The sequence below is a fragment of the Emydura macquarii genome, unplaced genomic scaffold (assembly GCF_026122565.2).
Source record: "Emydura macquarii macquarii isolate MOO-44397 ecotype Brisbane River unplaced genomic scaffold, CSIRO-AGI_Emac_v2 contig_968, whole genome shotgun sequence".
In the NCBI taxonomy this organism is placed as follows: domain Eukaryota; kingdom Metazoa; phylum Chordata; order Testudines; family Chelidae; genus Emydura; species Emydura macquarii.
The window spans coordinates 9475034-9493334 of NW_027131105.1; the positions used below are offsets into that span (position 1 = coordinate 9475034).

General features: G+C 36.9%; 1 protein-coding gene across 2 annotated transcripts in view; it reads left to right on the forward strand.

Annotated features, from left to right (window-relative positions):
• The window catches only part of CACNA1D (calcium voltage-gated channel subunit alpha1 D), a 355484-nt gene extending 337643 nt beyond the window's left edge, over window positions 1-17841 (forward strand). The window contains exons 40-47 of one of the 2 annotated variants that reach the window (XM_067544171.1): window positions 2020-2136; window positions 3116-3483; window positions 3916-3942; window positions 4930-5079; window positions 7366-7529; window positions 12545-12666; window positions 14115-14435; window positions 15616-17841. In XM_067544171.1, coding sequence (XP_067400272.1) covers window positions 2020-2136; window positions 3116-3483; window positions 3916-3942; window positions 4930-5079; window positions 7366-7529; window positions 12545-12666; window positions 14115-14435; window positions 15616-15909 — 1563 coding nt within the window. In that variant the 3' untranslated portion in view covers window positions 15910-17841. The remainder of the gene's footprint in view (window positions 1-2019; window positions 2137-3115; window positions 3484-3915; window positions 3943-4929; window positions 5080-7365; window positions 7530-12544; window positions 12667-14114; window positions 14436-15615) is intronic. The other variant, XM_067544172.1, reaches the window with a different exon arrangement.
• The last annotated feature ends 460 nt before the right edge of the window (window positions 17842-18301 follow it).

Sequence of the window (18301 nt, forward strand, 5' to 3'; positions counted from 1 at the left end):
ACAAAATGATTCACTGCCCTTTGTTTGTTTTTAAATTGTATTTGTAAGAAAAACACAGGAAACACAGAAAAATGAGAATCTTTCTGGAATGCCAAACATAAAATTGATGAAAAACAACGAGAGTCCTGTAGCACCTTAAAGACTAACAAATTTCTGCGGGTATAAGCTTTCGTGGGCTGCAACCCACTTTGTCGGACGGTATTGATTTGTATTGATTGTAGCTCACTTTTTTGGTAAGGATGGGTTAGAATGGACAATCTTAAACTGGGAAATGTGTACCAGAAGGTCACTTCTTCCCTGTAAATTAATAGAAAAATACATTTGGTTCAGGAGATCTTTGAGATTGATTGCTCTGATTTATTTAAGATTTGAGTCAAATTGTTTAGATCAAGCCCTGGTTCTGCATGAATTGCATTATTATGGCAGAAGGCATGGTTATACTTCAATGGGATCAAATTCCTCTTGTGGCAATTTCTGCTCTCTTACAGTAATGCAACTTCAAAATTACACTAGTATAACTAAGGGCAGACTATTGCAAATTACTTTCAGTGAGACCCATGTATTTGTATCTGATGGCATAATTTGGCCTGTGGTATCCAGTACCTTCCCGTTACCACTGGGATTATTTTACCCAAAACATTCCTTTTCATCCCTCGGGATAAAGTGGGATAGTAAATGTGAATAGTTGATTTGATGATGAGCAGTTGGGAAGAATTAACTAATTTGTAGCAGAGGTGGCTTTCCAGGAGAACAAAACAAAATGGAGGAATTTTCAACCTGCAGGGAAGTAACTGGACTCCAGCCCATGTGTGTAACCCACGCTTACACACTATGGCTTTCTGTCCGTCTCCAGTGGCTGGTCTACATAGATGTTTATGTGTCTGCTGCTGGCTTTGAACTAATAGACCTGGCTCTTTTAACTCAGACAGTTTGATGGCATCCAGAAAGAAACTGAGATGAGGAAGCCTCTGTTTCCTTTTCAACTTCAGATCCTAGCAATCTGGATTCTTAAGTCAGGTTCTTAGGACTGTCCTCTGGACAAAAGATAATCACATTTCACCTACACAGACAGCATTTTGGTTGTTTTGGATGGCCAATGATATTATTCTTTGCATATACCAGCAAAGCATTGATTAGCACAATTTATTTTAATGTATGTTTATTAAATAGGATAAAGCTCTCCTAAAATAATGTTAAAAGGTCTGTTTGTACTAGGGTGACAAGATAGCAAGTGTGAAAAATTGAGACGGGGAGTGGGAGGTAATAGGCACCTATATAAGAAAAAGCACCGAATATCAGAACTATAAAATCGGGACATCTGGTCACCTGTCTATACAAATGCATTGCTTTCTTGGCACTGAGTGCGATGTCTGCTTGTTGTGTGGTATGTAGGTCTACTTCTTCATTGATTTTAACATATTTCTTATGAAAGGAGCTTGCCACTGCAAGACCCAGACCCATATTGATTTTAGTTCACCAGCATTGGCATCTGACTTTCCTCCCTCTTCTTCTGTCTCTTTCAGAGCTTCTCGAAATCCTGTTACTATAATAGTAACTGAGAATCTCCCTGTACTTCTGAAGGGAAGGCAAAGCTGCCTTCTTTTGGGGCATGTCATCCTTTAGAATGAAATGCTCTTATTATGGAAATAGATTTTATTAAGAGATTGTTGATTTTCATATTTGTTGGCACTCCACAGCAGGATGGATAGTATGCCCATGTAGTCAATGGGAGTCTCTCCATTGACTTCACTGGCTTTGGGTTGGGCCCTATACCAGGAAAACAAGGAAATATATTGGACTCATTGGTTTTACACTGATGTAAACATGGTGCTAATGACGGCAGACTGACTATATAGGTTTAGTTCTGTAACATTGCACCTAGTAATTACATTTATAGCCAGGCTTATAGACTTTACCTTGACAAATGGACGATCCTTTTAAAATAAGTTACCTGCTTGTGATTTGATTAAGAAAAGGAAGCTATATTCCTAATGTATTATGATATTTTCATTGATTTAGGCAGGACTAAGAACTCTTCATGACATTGGCCCTGAAATTCGTCGAGCTATATCCTGTGACTTGCAAGATGATGAACCTGAGGAAAATAATCAAGAGGACGAGGAAGATATATATAAAGTAATCACTCAGAAAGTTGGCTATATGGCAAAAGCTATATGGCAAATTGTTTTATTATGTATTTTTATGTATCTAGAAGGAACTCTTCAGACCACTTGGACTGCACATACCAGAATATTTTAAAAGATGATTCAAATATATTAACAAAAAAACAATGTTAACAAAAGGACACATTCCATCTGCTCCAGAATTTAGCTGAAATATTTTTCCTATAGTCACCCCACTCAGGAAAAGTCCTGAAAAAATGCATGAGTCTTAAACTATGCTCAGAAGGTCAACAATCTCATGTTACCATTAAGCCAATGAAGGAGCAAATTCCAGCATCAAAGGCCAGGCACTAAATACTCTACCCCAGAAGTTCAAATCAAGGACTGGAAGTGAAAGTTTCTCAGCTGATATCAGATGTGACAGTGGCAGATAGGAAAGAGGTGGATTCTTACGTAGCTAGATCCCGGACTAGGACAACATTGTTTAAAATCAGCACCTTGAAATGCACATAAAAGCTAATTGGAAGACTTGGGATAATGAGTATAAAATACTGACTACTTTCACAGACACTTGTAATTAAGCAGGAAGCTACTTTCTACGTTAGACACTCCTTCTGAGTTTCTTCAGGGCACTATGTAGAGCATACTGCAGCTGTCTAGTCTGGAAGTGCTAAAAGTAATAAATGTGGTGAGTTCCACATTCAGGGAACAAGGTCACAGGTAGAGCAAGTCAAATAGTTAAAAAGCAGGTTTGTGTATGTTTCTGCAAATAGGAATGCAAGGTTTTGTTTGTTATTACTTGTGTGTCATGTTATTAATTTCTCATTAGTATTTGGAAGGCTATCATGTATTTGTTTAAATGTATGCAAATTCAAAAATGTTCACAAATTTTAGCACAAATGCTTTTTCATGCAAAAATGCATTCAAGAAGTGCATTATTGATTATTAACCCATTAAAACATTTTCAGACATCCTATTTTTTTTTTAAACAGAGAAATGGTGCCCTGTTTGGAAACCACATAAATCATGTTAGCAGTGATAGGAGAGATTCATTTCAACAGATCAATACCACACACCGTCCCCTACATGTCCAGCGACCTTCAATTCCATCTGCAAGTGATACTGAGAAAAACGTGTACCACCTGGCCTCAAATTCTGTATTCCATAATCATCATAATCACAGCTCAGTAGGAAAGCAAGTTCCAAACTCAACAAATGCCAATCTCAATAATGCCAATATGTCCAAAGTTGCTAATGGAAGGCACCCAAACATTGGAAATCATGAGCATAGGTCTCAAAATGGATACCATTCATATTCCAGAGCTGATCATGAAAGGCATAGAAGATCAAATAGTAAGAGGTAAATTTTGATATGTTTCTGTTCAGTAAATAAGCATATTATAACATATGCAATAATTTAGAACGGTGTAGCGTTATTCCAAAACTTATATTGCACTACATAAAACAAATAGCTATTCATATGCTAGGTAATAAGGATGTGTGTTAGAAGTAGTGATTGCTTTCATTTTTCTATTGTATTGACAAATGAAATCATGATTTAACATATAACTCATTTCTTACCCATAAAGAAAAATATATTTTACACAATAGGCAATGTAATCTAGGAGTGCATTGTCTCAAAGTGTGAAAATATTGTTTTTAAAAATAAATTCATTGAACAGTGACAGGACAGAATGAGTATAATCACCATTAATAGTGAATTTCTGAAAATTATTTTAATTGTCTGATTTAAATTTTTTTTTCTCCACATTTTTATGGCTTTCCTGGATAGAACACGATATTATGAAACTTACATTAGGTAAGTGAGTATTGTTTAAGACATATATTTAAATCAGGAGACAGCATAAAAGGTCCCATTGTTCTGTTATTCTTACAATGGAAAACAATAATAAAATAGCCAGAGTTACCTAGACACAAACTTAGAATAACTCAAGTGTGGAATAAAAAGGTATAAAATGACTACAAATTTGTGATAATTCTGTGGGACTGATTTTGCCCCATATCTATATGGTGATTGACACACTTGGGCTGATAAAGTTCAAGATTAGTAGAGAGCTTGATCCTGTAGCATTAAAATGAGTGGGAGGTCTGGCACTGACTTCAGTGGGCACAGGACTATGTTTAAAAAATGTCAAGTTTAATCCTACTTCACTTAGACTGGAGCAGATAAAAAGTATGTGATGTTAAAAGAATTCTTCTAAGAATTATTTAATGATTGGCCAATTATATTTAAGGGAAAGGAAGAGGTGTAACCCATTTAGTGTTTGAGTTGCTTGCATCATGAATGTTAAAGGTCAGATATAGTGTGCCTCCTGAAAAGTATTGCTTAATCTAGTAGTTTTTATGTCTTAAAATTTGCACAGCTGTTTTCACACTTTGTTTGAGAGACCTCACCAAGTACTCTTTCATATTTTTGTCCACTGGCAAATTTTAAGTATTTGAGAAACTTTTTCAAACATGTACTGTAGACTTCTAGCTTGAAAGGCTGGTTTAAATGTGCTTGACTTTGCTAACTACTCATTGTAAATCTACCATACTTCTTGTGCCCTGCAATTGCTGATGCAATTAGAGTAATACCTTAAAACAGAAAAAAGCAAAGACAGAATACTCGTGTACCCATCTGTAGTCCAATGGAAGTTACTATAAAGCATCAGTCCAGCTACAAGAGAATTTGTATGCATGTTGATATTTTTTTTTAAAAAAGCTATGTTAGAAGCGTAAATTTAAATATAATTGTTATGGATAAAGTATAGTGAAATCTCAAACCACTGTGTACCAATTGTAGGTCAGACTCCGGTGATGGGCATCTGCCAACTATTTGCCGTGAAGATCATGAAGTTCGGGATTACTGCAATGATGATCATTATTTGGGAGAGCAGGAATATTTTAGCGGAGAAGAGTATTATGAAGAAGACTGTATGTTGTCAGGAAGCAGGTGAGAGCATTAGTCTTAACTACAAAAAATGTCAATAAATTATGTACATACACTTAGTTACATTAAACACACTTTATACCTTTAAAATATCACTGTTCCTTTTTTAGGGAAATAGAACAGTAAATGAGAATGCAAAATGTGCTCTAACACATCTCATGTTTGGGTATGAAATGGAGACCCCAGCAAATCCCTTGTACATAATTCCAGAGCAGTGACAAAGTAATTTAGTTCATTTGGACTATGAGAAACTCTACAGTCCGAAATCAAAGAAGCCCCTATATTTACTGGGGAAAAATTGAATACCGCTTGAGATAATTGAAGATTTAAGGCCTGCTCCTGTTCCCAATTTAAGTGTCTGACATAACTCCCATTACCTTAAATGGCAGCAGGATCAGCCTCATTTGGGGAAGCTTTTAATGACAGTTCATTTGATTCCATTATCTCAGCAGAAGGAAGGATGAAACTAAGGCAGATAAACTATATGATGGACCCTATAACATATTAACATGACCAAATAAAGTACAGGTTCTATCTCCCTTTAACAATTCTCATTGTATCATCTTTTTCCATATATCTGGTACAACCAGTTGATACTGAGATACCTGCTCTGGCCTTTGGGCACCACTGCAATATAAATATTTAGTCATACCTTTCACAAGAATTGCATGGACTGAATTTGCAGAATTGCTGAATTTCCATTTATTCCACATTCATAACCCTGAATGAAATTCCAATTTACATTAATCTGTGTCCAGGACCTTTCCCTTTCCTCCCCACCCCCTACTCTAATTCCTGAGGTCCAATTTTCCTACCCAGTTTCTCCCCATTTTTGGACTTGTTTGGATTTTCCCCAACCAGAATTTCCATTTGGATCTCATAACTTACAGTTTTAATATTTCTGTCCAGCAGCATCTTTAGAAGGCCTGTTCTAACAACTTCCTTTTCGATCCAATGTCGACAATTCCTGTGACTTTCACATTCAACAGCTTAACTTCTTTGATTGCTGTTAATTGTCCAGATTTAATCAAAAACTGGATATCTACTCCATGTAGATCCAAGCTTTCCCCCTTCAACTTGCATTCAGACAGTTTCCTGAACAAGGCAAGGGGCAGTCATTAGGTAATTAGAATGGCCTCTCCAGACTTTTCTTACATTTAGAACAATCTGTCTTTTCATGGTCTGTCATTTTACTGTGCTAAAATTTCATAGAAGAAGAGGTCTCCTACTTGTTGGGCAACAGTCAGTGTTCTCTGTTTTACAAACTGCATGTAATATGTCAAACATTTGATACATCCTGTTAGAAATCCGTCTCATCATGAATTAGACCCAGATTTGTACTTACAGGACTAAATTTAGATTGTTTCCACCTTCCTTATCAAAGGCTACTATCATTTCTCCTAAGTTACTATCTAGAAAGTTTCCAGCTGTTCAATAAATTGCACAGCCTCACAAAAGTCTCCTCAGCTTCCATTTGTTGGTTTTAATTTGCAAGGTCCGGTCCCAGTACAGCATCACTAAATGAATCCATTGCCTGCTTGTCCTTGATGTACATGCGCATATCCACATATGCCAAACATAACAATCTTTTCTACTCCTTGCTGAGGTGGTCTCCACCTTCTTTCTTCTCCATGCATTCATTACCTGCACTCTGGACAACTTAGATTGGCAGCTGGCCCCAAATTGAATTAGTCCATCGAAGTTAGCAACTAAGCACCCCCTCCATTTTCATTTCATTTTCCTATCCACTCATTTGGAATATAATATTAATCAGAGTCAAATAATCCTCATTTGAGATTTTTCCTTCAAAGAGAGGAGGCCTTTGTAATACTTAAGCAGAAGCAGCAAGAGTCTGAGCCCTGCAGACCACCCAGGAATCATAAGGAAACGTGGTGTGGGATTGGAAAGACTTTTGCTATTTTTAACCCAAGAGGATAGTACTGAGGCCTTGAACTGGAATCTACTGTGATAATAGTAACAGTGACGTCAAGTATTCCATCCACATGTTACACAGCACACCATGTGTAATATTACTTAATAAAACCATGAAAGTTAATGTGACTTATTCTAAACAAACCAATGTATGCACATTATCTAATAATCAGGGCACAGTCAGAATGCAATATGTTAATAATGAGTCATATTATTCTGGAAGTTCTGTTTAGTTCTCATGCTGGAGCACGAATCAGTGTAAGAACAATGCCTGGAGTCCTTTGGGCTGGTAAATGAAAATACTAATGATCAGTACATTGAAACTTCCCATATTAACAATATGTCTCTTTAACTCAGGCATATGCATGCCTTACACAACAGGTATCACTGCAATGACTTAGATTTTGAGAGGCCAAAAGGTTACCATCACCCACATGGGTTTTTTGAGGAAGATGATTCACAGATCTGCTATGATTCAAAAAGATCTCCTAGGAGACGATTGCTACCTCCAACACCTACATGTGAGTATAGTAAGAACCTCTGTTTAAGTGCATAAATTTTTTATCAATGTTCATGTTCAGTTTTAAATAAAGCTTGGATGGAAAAGAAAATATTCCTGTTGACCTTGACATCACTCTCACCATTGATCCTTGTGATTTTTTTAGAATAAACCCTCTGATTAGTATATTTACCGACTTTGCAGACAACAGATGCAAATGTTTATCTTGTGATGCAGCCCATAGAATCGACAGGAGTCCCAGCATATAACTGCATGTGTCTCTCTCATGCTTCCTTGCTCCCCTTGTCCCTTCATTGTTTCATGAACATGATCTGACAGGCCTGCATGTTCTTTGCTTATAAAACTATAGCTAATATATAAAACATTGCAAATGAACTAAGTCCATGGTATCTGTTTACTTTATGAAGTAAGTGGGAAATGGTCAGGAAGGATGCAGCACTGGTTTGCCCTATGTTGAGCTTGGATCAAAAGGTGTTTTTCTTTGTGCCCCTAAGGGAAATAAGGGTTTTATTCATGTACACAGCTTTATTATGTTGGTATAAATCAAACAGAACTATTGTCACTCTAGTGACTCACCCGCTGGCACTTTCCATGTCTCTTTCAAACCAGACACACCACCTGCTAACACTATTGCGGCTTTTATTTGTTTTTTGTTTTTTCAAATGAAAGCAATACAAACTTTTCAATTTGTTTTTAATTTGGAAAAGATGTTGTCACATCCCTCAGTGTGTTGTCTGCACCCCTCAGTGGATCAGGGCACCAACTCTCAGGCCTCCAGCTCCCCATTTGTTGCCTCTCTTGGGTGGAGACACATGTCTCTCCCCCTCCTGTGTGGGGTGTCTTCAGACTGAACAGTTCCCTGCCTCACTATGGCTATGTTCAGACTGACGGCGGCAAAATCGCCGCCGCCAGATCTATCTTTCTTGATCGATTGAGCGGTCAGTGAGACCTGCTCAATCGATCAGAAAGTTGACTCAGTAAGTCTACCCCCTCAAGTAGCGTAGCGCTGAGCCGACAGGAACAGCGGCGCAGTGAGAACAGCGCGCAGAAGGGAAGCAGAGCAGTTGACGTCAGTTACGCAAACTACTCTGCGTAGTTTGCGTAACTCCCATCGACTGCCGCCGAATCGCGCGGTAAGTGTGAACCAGCCCTATGTATTTCTCAGCAAAAACAGTCTGCCTAAACAGACCTGCTTGCTTTCTCTTTAGATTGATAACAGAGTGATTGCTAGGAATATAAGTTACCGTGCTGCACTTTCTATGCAAGTCTACTTAATTCTCAAGAGAAAAAGCATTACAGAGAAAGCATATTAATAACAATAAAAGACCCCTAAGTTTATCAGGCATAACCACACCCTAGGGTTTCTTTGTGATTATAAGTTCATTGGTGCTTCATCTCAGAACAAGCACAGTTTTATGAGGCCTCAGTAGATCAAGTCCTTCCAATCCTTCCCTAATTGGGGCTCTCTGTGGACCAGGGGTCCTGTCCATTTGTTGGATGAAGAAAAAGGCCCTCATTCAGGTTAAACCCCAGACTTTTATCCAAAAGTATTTCCTTTGTCTGTTGGTCTCTGCAGAATCTAGTTTGACCTAGTATATGTGCACCTTTACAGAGAGGTGGCTTCTAAGGCTGATAACAGAGGATGTTCATTAGCATCTCCACCCTACTAGAGAAGGTCCATATAATGCAACAACAACACATGCACAATTGCATTTTAATACAAAATACTACAAAGGTATTCATTCTAATTCATTAAGGTTTAACTTAACCCAATAAAACTTATCATAATTCTATAAGGTTTGATCAGGATATTACACAATATTATCTATCTCAGATGTTTTGTCAGTAATAATACAATTATGTCATAATGCTTCTCTTTTTGCTGATATAACTGAGGCAGTCTCGATTCATATGGTCTTAGCAAACACCACATATGGATGTAAGTTAATTTTCAGATTGAATACAGCTAAAGTGGAATTTATGGTGGTTTTTTTCCACAGAACTTTTTGAGGTGGCATTACCTTTTCAATGAGATTTTTTTCAAATCCCACTAAAATATCTCTCCTTTGAAATTCACACCATATCCTCCATTTATTATCTCAGAAACATTACTATAATTTAGTCTGTGTTTTTTCTACTTTAGTTTCTAGGCTGAAATAGTGTGTGTGTTACTACATAGACCAGACAATAAAACACTACATAAACTTCAAGTTCTGCAGAACGTGGTCAGCAACTTTCTGACCTATACTCCTATTTTTCAGTCGCTTTGTCCACTTCTAAAATCTTTACTTTGGCTTCCAATTAATTGTATTGGCACTTAAGGTCCTCTCATCTTCCAAATGCCAGTGTAGTCCTGATTTACGTACCAGCACAACATAAATGGATTGGCAATGCGAGTCTTCTCATGAGTCTTGGACGCATCCAAGGCACTTGGATCTTGATCTTTGGACTGTGATACTTCATAGGTCTGAACCATTTTTAACTTGTTTGGTCTGAGAAGCAAAGAGTAACTCTGTTTTTAAGGCTAGTCATAAAATATATTTGATTTCTATTGTTTATCTTCTGCAGTGGGAGAGGGTCATTAGAGTATAAAATGCCCTAGCACTCATGGTGTAAAAAGTGCCAAATAAGAACAGTTTGATATGTAAAATGTGAAAATGCATAAATACCCCAAATCTGGTAAGATTCAGAATTGTGTCAAGTTTTTGTTTGGGAGAGAAGTATAATAGGGTCACTGCCATCCTCCAAAGGGTAGGGTCACTGGCTCTTTAAAGACAAAGTTGAAAACCATAACGAACAGCAACAAATACACAAACAGTTTTTGTAGTAAGTTCTCTAACGATGCTATCGATGCAGGACTCTCACTTCTGAGCTTCATTAGCTTTTGCCTTTTTGACCTTTGATGGCAGTGGTAGTGAGATAAAGCACAAAATCCGTATCGGTCATCACATTTGAAAGTATAAATATTGCTCTCCGAATGTTCCCATCATTTCCTTCAACTGAGTGGTAAGAGAAGCTCCCAGAAAGGTACCAGCCTTCTTCTACTGGCATCAAGAAAACACCAACTCAGAAAAGGATTCCTCCCTTGTCCCCAGTCCTCTGGGGAAGCAGGCTCCTATGTAGCTTCCCACCAGTCTCTCTGATAGCAAAGATACTGGAAAACCTCAGGCTTTTCTCCTCAGCCAACTTAAGGGGTTTGCTTCTACATGGTTCAGATGAGATCAAAATATATATACCCTGTACATAAGCTGTGGGAGAGAAACCTTGTGGTAAAAACTCCTCTATGGTCTCTTCTCTTCAGGAAAGGTGGGATGAGAGGTTTCCCTATGGCCACATCCTGTTGGTCCCATTTAGCTTTTTCTCATAAATGTTGGTGGGTTAAAGTCCTTCCAGCCACAGACACTATTAATAAGTCTTTAAAGATGATCTACCACTAAAAAGACTATTACATCTTATGTTCTTACCAGATAGGACATTTAAGGCCTGATTCTGATCTAAGTTGCACCAAAGTAATGCAGGGGTAACTCCAATGAAGTCAATTGACTGAAACCAGTGTAAAGGCATGATAACAGAGTCAAGCCCCTAGTAGTTTGTTTAATCTGCATACATATATATATTTGTTTGTTAATATTTTAGCACATCAGTGACCCAGCAGGGTGTAAAAGAAGATCAAACCAATTAATTTTAATTAATGCATGAGATGTTTGTGAAAGATACATTTATGTGTACATTCAAAAACTGATTCATTACATTGGAGAATTTCCATTAGCATCCAAATATGATCCAAGTGAATGTAAGACACTGTGCCTTGGCTGAGTATTGCAATTTGTTAGTAGAATGAGCTCTATTTGGGGACATTCAGCAAAGATGCTGTGGGATCAGCCCCTAAGGCCCAAATCCTCAAAGGTATTTAGGCACCTAACTGTGTTTGAAGTCAATACCTTTGAGAATCTGGATTTAAGTGCTTATCTCTTACCCACAGTCTTCAAATTTCTGTGTTTTTCAAAGAGATGCAAAGGATGATTTTAAAGTATTAGGGAAAAGTTCCTTGCCATGACTTTCCATGGACAGTTGCTACCTCCCAGGTTTTCCACCATGAAATCCACATATGGTGGAATTTACCAGGATTATGGCAGTTGAACAAATTCAGGCTGGAAATAAGAGTGTATATCATAAACAAATGAGGATAATTAACTATTGGAACAGTTTATCAAGAGTCACAGCTGGTTCTCCATCACTGGAAATTTTTAAATCAAGAGTGGATGTTTTTTCTAAAAGATCTGCTCTAGGAATAATTTTTGGGAAATTCTATGACCTGTGTTATACAGGAAGTCAGACTAAATGATTAAAATGGTCCTTTCTAGCCTTGGAATATGTTTTTCCTAATAGGATGGAATGACTTCTTACCTATCTCAATTTTATAAATATGGTTAGCACAAAAAATTACTGCTTTAGTTTACTTTGATTTGTGTAGTGTTTCCAAAATTACACGTTACATTGACCTGCAAAGAGTCAAGGATTTGGATGCATAGTTCTTCAGTATGAGGAACTTAAAGCTTCAGCGAAGAAAGAAATAGTCAATTGTTATTTTAAATATACATAAAAAGCTTACAACATACTGCTGACGTCAAGCATCTTTCCCAATCTGTTCTGAAGTGCTCATATTCAACTCTTCCTAAATGTTGGCTTCATTAATAAATTTACAACAGCATAACACTGTTTAGCTCAAACCTTCTCTCCAAGTTTGGCTAGGTTCCTCCTAGGTTCTTATTAGGACTGCTTAGTCCACATCCTGGATCTTCTCTCTAAAGAGCCACTTCCACCTCCCTTATATCCAGTTTGGGTATTGAGCTGCCTACTTCAGTAAGTCATCAGAGCCCATTTAAATCTGTCTCATCAGAATCAACACCTGCTAATAATATGCAGGGGGAAACATGATCCACACTGGAATTTGGAAATATTTGACATTGAGAATGATAATCATCATTTTTCTAACAAAACATTGTTACATTGTAGCAAATCGCCGCTCTTCCTTCAACTTTGAATGCCTCCGCAGACAAAGCAGTCAAGATGAGATACCACTTTCTCCTACTTTCCACCACCGCACTGCTTTACCACTGCATTTAATGCAACAACAGGTAATTAAAAAATCTTTATTAACTGATGTTAAGTTAGACCAGTTTAGCTTGGATCTGTTCCTCCGGGCTGCATGGTTATTTGAAAGCCCACCAGTAAGCTATTATTTCGTCTATGTACCGTGACCTACTTCCAAACAGTTATGTACCCCACCATCTTTGCTGTAGTTGCCAGAAACAAGGCCTTCTAAAGCTGCACCTTCAGAAATGACAAGTTCAGATATTGTAGCAGATCTGTCACCCAATAAAAAAATGATTGGGGGTCATTTGGCCTTTCTATTAATAGTGGTGCTGTACCTCAGGCTTTTTAACACACCAGTATATTGGAACAACTGCTACATATGTCTGGTTATCCTACAGCTGATGCCCTTTCAAAGCCTTCCCCTGCAGCAATGTTATAATCTATTTTACAAGCATTCCACAAGTGCTGTACACAGGTTTACTTTTCATCTTTTCTTTCAGAGGAGTTTTGCTGTTTTTTTATGCAGTCTGAGATCTTGACAGCTGTTTCATTTTTTAAATATATACGCTTAGCCCCTTCAGGTCTATAAAATAGAGGGTCAAAAGTAGTGACTAAAATAACTAAACTGTACCGATGTCTGTATCCTTGAACATGGAGTAGTAGATGGTCATTGTAATGTATGAGGATGGTGCAGTCTATGTTGGGAATAATGAAAACATTTTTTTAAAATACTGAGAATGTATAAAGTACGTACTAATAACCCCTCACGGCAGCTCCCTCCTGATACTGTATCCCATGTGCATGAATCAGCTATCACTTATTGCTTTCATTGGTGTTCACTTTCTCATACGCCATTTGGTTTAAATGACATACTATATTTTGTGACTTGTTGAACTTCAGTATGTTCTATGGTTTCTAGATCTAAGTTCAAATAGAGTGAAATAGTTTGCTTTTGTATCATGGGCCAAATTCTCAGCAGCATAAGTCCCCTTTACACTGCACTGATAGTAGGGTGGATGGTCCAGAGGGTTTGTTGCAATCAGAGCAGCTCTTATACTGAACTATATCATGCCATCTGGGCAGGCCCAGCCAGCCAGAAAATACAAGGAGCATAAAGACAATTTAAAGCTTATAATCAGCTTCTCCCTCACCTATTCCTGCAGGAAGGGAGGGGCAAAGTCAGGAACTATCGTCTGCTTTCCGTACTTGTTGAATATATTTTATTAAGTAAATATTCCATCATACTGTATCAAACAAGTTAGGGTTTGGTCAGTAAAAGAACCACTAGATAGATAGATAGTTGCCTATGCTGCCCATTAATTTATTTCAGTTTCTCCCTGTCTTTTATATTGCCAAGTAGCAAACATATCAAATGTCACTCTTCATAACTGTCTAAATAATTAGATTGGATTTGAAACGAGGAATAAGCCTAACTACAGGATTTTTTGAGGCACACTAACTTTGTTCTCTATTTACTTCCCTTTACCAGGTCATGGCCGTTGCAGGTCTTGATTCCAGTAAAGCTCACAAACATTCACCAAGTCGTTCGACACGTTCCTGGGCCACCCCACCAGCTACCCCACCCAATCGGGACCATACTCCATATTACACACCTCTAATCCAAGTTGACAGAGCTGAATCTACAGAGCAGATGAATGGCAGCCTACCTTCTTTGCACAGGAGTTCCTGGTACACAGATGACCCTGATATTTCCTACCGAACATTCACACCAGCCAATTTAACTGTACCTAATGACTTTAGGCATAAACATAGTGACAAACAGAGAAGTGCAGACAGTTTGGTAGAAGCGGTAAGTATCAAATAATCCTTGAAGTACCCAAGTGCGTCCGTTCAGTTTTGTGTTAATTTTACTATATACCTGGCACAGAACACATTGGATTGTACTTAATCCACATATTTCAAATTTCCAATACGTCTTTAGGCAAGGTAGGAGAAAAGGAGTTATGGATCAGATCCTTATCTGGTGTAAATCAAAGTTCCATTTAATCCCCACCTGAGGGCTTGGTCATAGCAAAAAGGGGAATGAAAATTGGAGCACTTCAAGAAAATGACTTAAAACGAAATTTCACTGTTTGCTAAATACGTAGAACAAGATATTGCCCTGCCCTTCCATAATGGCTTACAGAAAAAGAATAGCACAAGGAGCCTGTTCTCCTGCTGCTTTCATGCAAAGTTAAAAGCCATCAGAGTCCTTGCATTAACCTGTTAACCTGAACACAAGGAATGTGCAAAGAGATGGAATGGGTGAGCAGATTGGGAATGCCCACTGCATCTCCAAGCAATGGCACATTAGCTTCTTCGCATGTACTCTCAAGAATATTATGGATTAGTAAGGTTTTTTGTTTATCTACAAAGCTTTCAAAACAAAATACTAAGCAGGTGCTGAAAACTAGCATTATTATTACTCTTCGAGCTGTAAAATATTATTGAACATCCTTATCAGTCTGCCTAAGTAGCATGTGTAATGCTCAGTAGTATAATTTTCAGTGTCCTCATCTCCAACATCAGTTCCCTCCCACAGCTGTGAATCAGAGGTAAATTAATTGTAATATACAGAAAAGCTTTTAGCTGAAGATTTATTGTAAACTTGCTTAAAGTTTTGTTGCCTAGTGTGGCTTCAAGCAGAATTCTTCCTTAATTTTTATAATAGTAAACTGGTTTCTAGTGTTTGATGTTTATCAAGGGCTTGATTCATTTTAAACCTCCTCTAAAACAACTGAATGCCATACACTTTCAGTGACATCCTTACTAAGTTTATAAAACCCTCTTTGGGGCTATTTGACTATTGCAAAATCAAGTTCCTTACATGTAAGATTTTGCTCTGGTTGCCCTACAGACTTCAGCTCGTAGAATCTTTTGGGCTTTGCACCTAAGCAACCCAGAAGAAACATGAAGCTTGCTGTGTATTTATTTATAACCTATTCTTCATTCTAAACACTGAATCCACATTTATCCTATTTCTTTTTCAGGTACTTATATCTGAAGGCTTAGGGAGATATGCAAAGGACCCTAAATTTGTTTCAGCTACTAAGCATGAGATTGCTGATGCTTGTGACATGACTATTGATGAGATGGAAAGCGCAGCAAGTAACCTTCTCAATGGAAATATTAGCAATGGGACCAGTGCGGATATGTTCCCCATTTTAAGCAGGCAAGATTATGAACTTCAAGACTTTGGTCCTGGTTATAGTGATGAAGAACCAGACACTGGTAGATATGAAGAAGATTTAGCTGATGAAATGATATGCATTACAACCTTATAGTATTTAGCAAGAAACAGACAAATAATTTTAATAACATAAAAAGTGCCTCATAGTTCAAAGATGCTAGGCACTAGTTGGAATTAATAACTAATCAAGATTTGTACAAGTGATGTCACCCCTCAAGGAAGCCATAATTTATCTATTAGTAAGTGTCTCCAGGTTGTTGAAATGTGATCAAAGCTGTAGTACGTCAAATCCTTTAACACAGAAACTTCATTTCCTCAGTAGGAATAGTTTTTTTTAAAACCAAGCAGATTCTGAAGATCCCATTTCCAGAGGACTAAAGAAGAGTTCTGAGGTATAATATCTTGCCTGTCTTTCAAACTTGTGCTGCTGTCATTCATAGTTAAATAGGTGTTCCTGAATGAAAAATATGGGTAAGGTCCAGCACAAAAATGTGTGAGGAAGACCACTGTGTGAGACAGGTGATGACAATAAAAGTGTCATTACCTCGGTATTCAATAGCATATCAAATGTTCACTGCATTCAGCATATCCATTCTAATATTGTTTTCAAACTTGCCTCCTTATATATTAGTGCTCTTCTAAAATACAGTATGTCAAACTCTACCTACCAGAAATCATTGGAAAAAGAACCTAAAAAACATTTCTGTCATATGTAACACTAGTTTACATAGGAAAATATCATTCAGATAGTCTGTTTTATGACTATCACGTTAAGGGCAAAATACACTGGAATAACTGCATTCTTACTAATGCACTTGCAACCAGGTTAAAGTAGAATTAGATAAGATAGTTTGTTAAAAATTATATAGTAGAAATTATTGTAAATGAATTGTAATATACAATTTGTATTTGTAAAGAGATGTTCTATATTTTGTAATTATTGTACCGTAATTGAACTGCAGCAATATTTATGAAACCTAATTATTGTAATTCTCCACAGAATTCTAGATATAAGTATTTTTACTTGGAACATATAGAGCTATAGGATAAAATATTTAAATAGAATCACCACTCAATGTAAATCTCTTTTTTGGGGTAAAGTGTCAGGTTTAGAGAAACTTGACAATACTCAGATTTTATAAAATATTTTGAGTCAGTAAGAATCTCTCTTTACATAAGGAATGCACAGATGTCTATTTTCAGTCTTATATTGAGAAAGTTAAAAGATTTGAAATTATCGGCTAACTTTTTTGACTGACAATAAGCTGTGATTTTTTTAATTATAATTATTCCCACTTTACAAATAAATACTAAATTAGTTTTAAAAAATTGGCCAAGTCTTCACTGGTCTTGAGACATTTATAATTTTATCACAATTGACCAAGTACCCTAATTCTATATGCGAAATATGAGGTATAAAAAATTTCATAAGTGGATGAAAATGTCTTAATTCCAATCTTGTGTATAGTGATTCTACTTATAATAAAAAAACAAGATAAAAGGACTCTCCACAGAACCAAAAGATTCCTGATATGTAAAAATACTACTTTTTGGCCTCTCCCCTTTTGCTGTTCTATGTGTAGTATTTAAAGGATTTATTTTTATGCAATTGAAAGAGGGCTTAGATTTTGTTCACGATGCAGTAAAACCCTGATATGAATTCCTGACAGAAATACAATTTTTTTTTGGGGGGGGGGGAATGTCAAAAGCTTCTATTTTATTAACACTGGATAAAATTGACTGGCACTGCCAAGTTACCTTATCAGGGTTTACCTGTATTTAACAAGATAGGTAGCAATTCAGTTCACATTTTTAAAATGTGACATATAAAACATGTCAATAAGCATTTTGTACATAATAACAGTTTGTTATGGATACCTTACAGACCTCTTCTTGAATCATTCTTATTTCAAATGCCAGGATAATAATTTAAGGGTTTGTAAATTATTTCTTGACCTCCATCATTTTGTATTAAAGCAAATGCAAAATGTTCTTCAGAATAAAACTGTGTAATAATTTTATTATACTTGGGGCTCCTTTGTCTAATACTTTCCACCAGTGTAATCTCCAAAAGCTCAACTCTTACTGCAGCATTTGGAAAAAGGGTGGTCTTTCATTTGGAAAATAAATTCCTTAGGACTATGCTATTTTAGCCTAAACTTTTTATGAATGATTGCCTGAGGTCCTGATACTGTTGGCCTTTTACACACAAAACTCCCAATCAGCTTTAAATGCATGTTTTCTATACTTAGGATCAAAGAATTTTTTAAAAAGTAATCCATAATAGGAAAATTTTCCTAAAAGTTCCTACAGGCTGTGTCAGACTGACTTCTGCATACATGCCACCACTTTCTACCACAGCATGTTTGGTTTGGTTGTTTAGCATTACTCACTTTATATTTTTAGTTACACTTCCCTGGCTTACAAAAACAGAACACTTTGGATGTCTAGAGAATGACGTTTCCATATCAGATGAGATCACTATA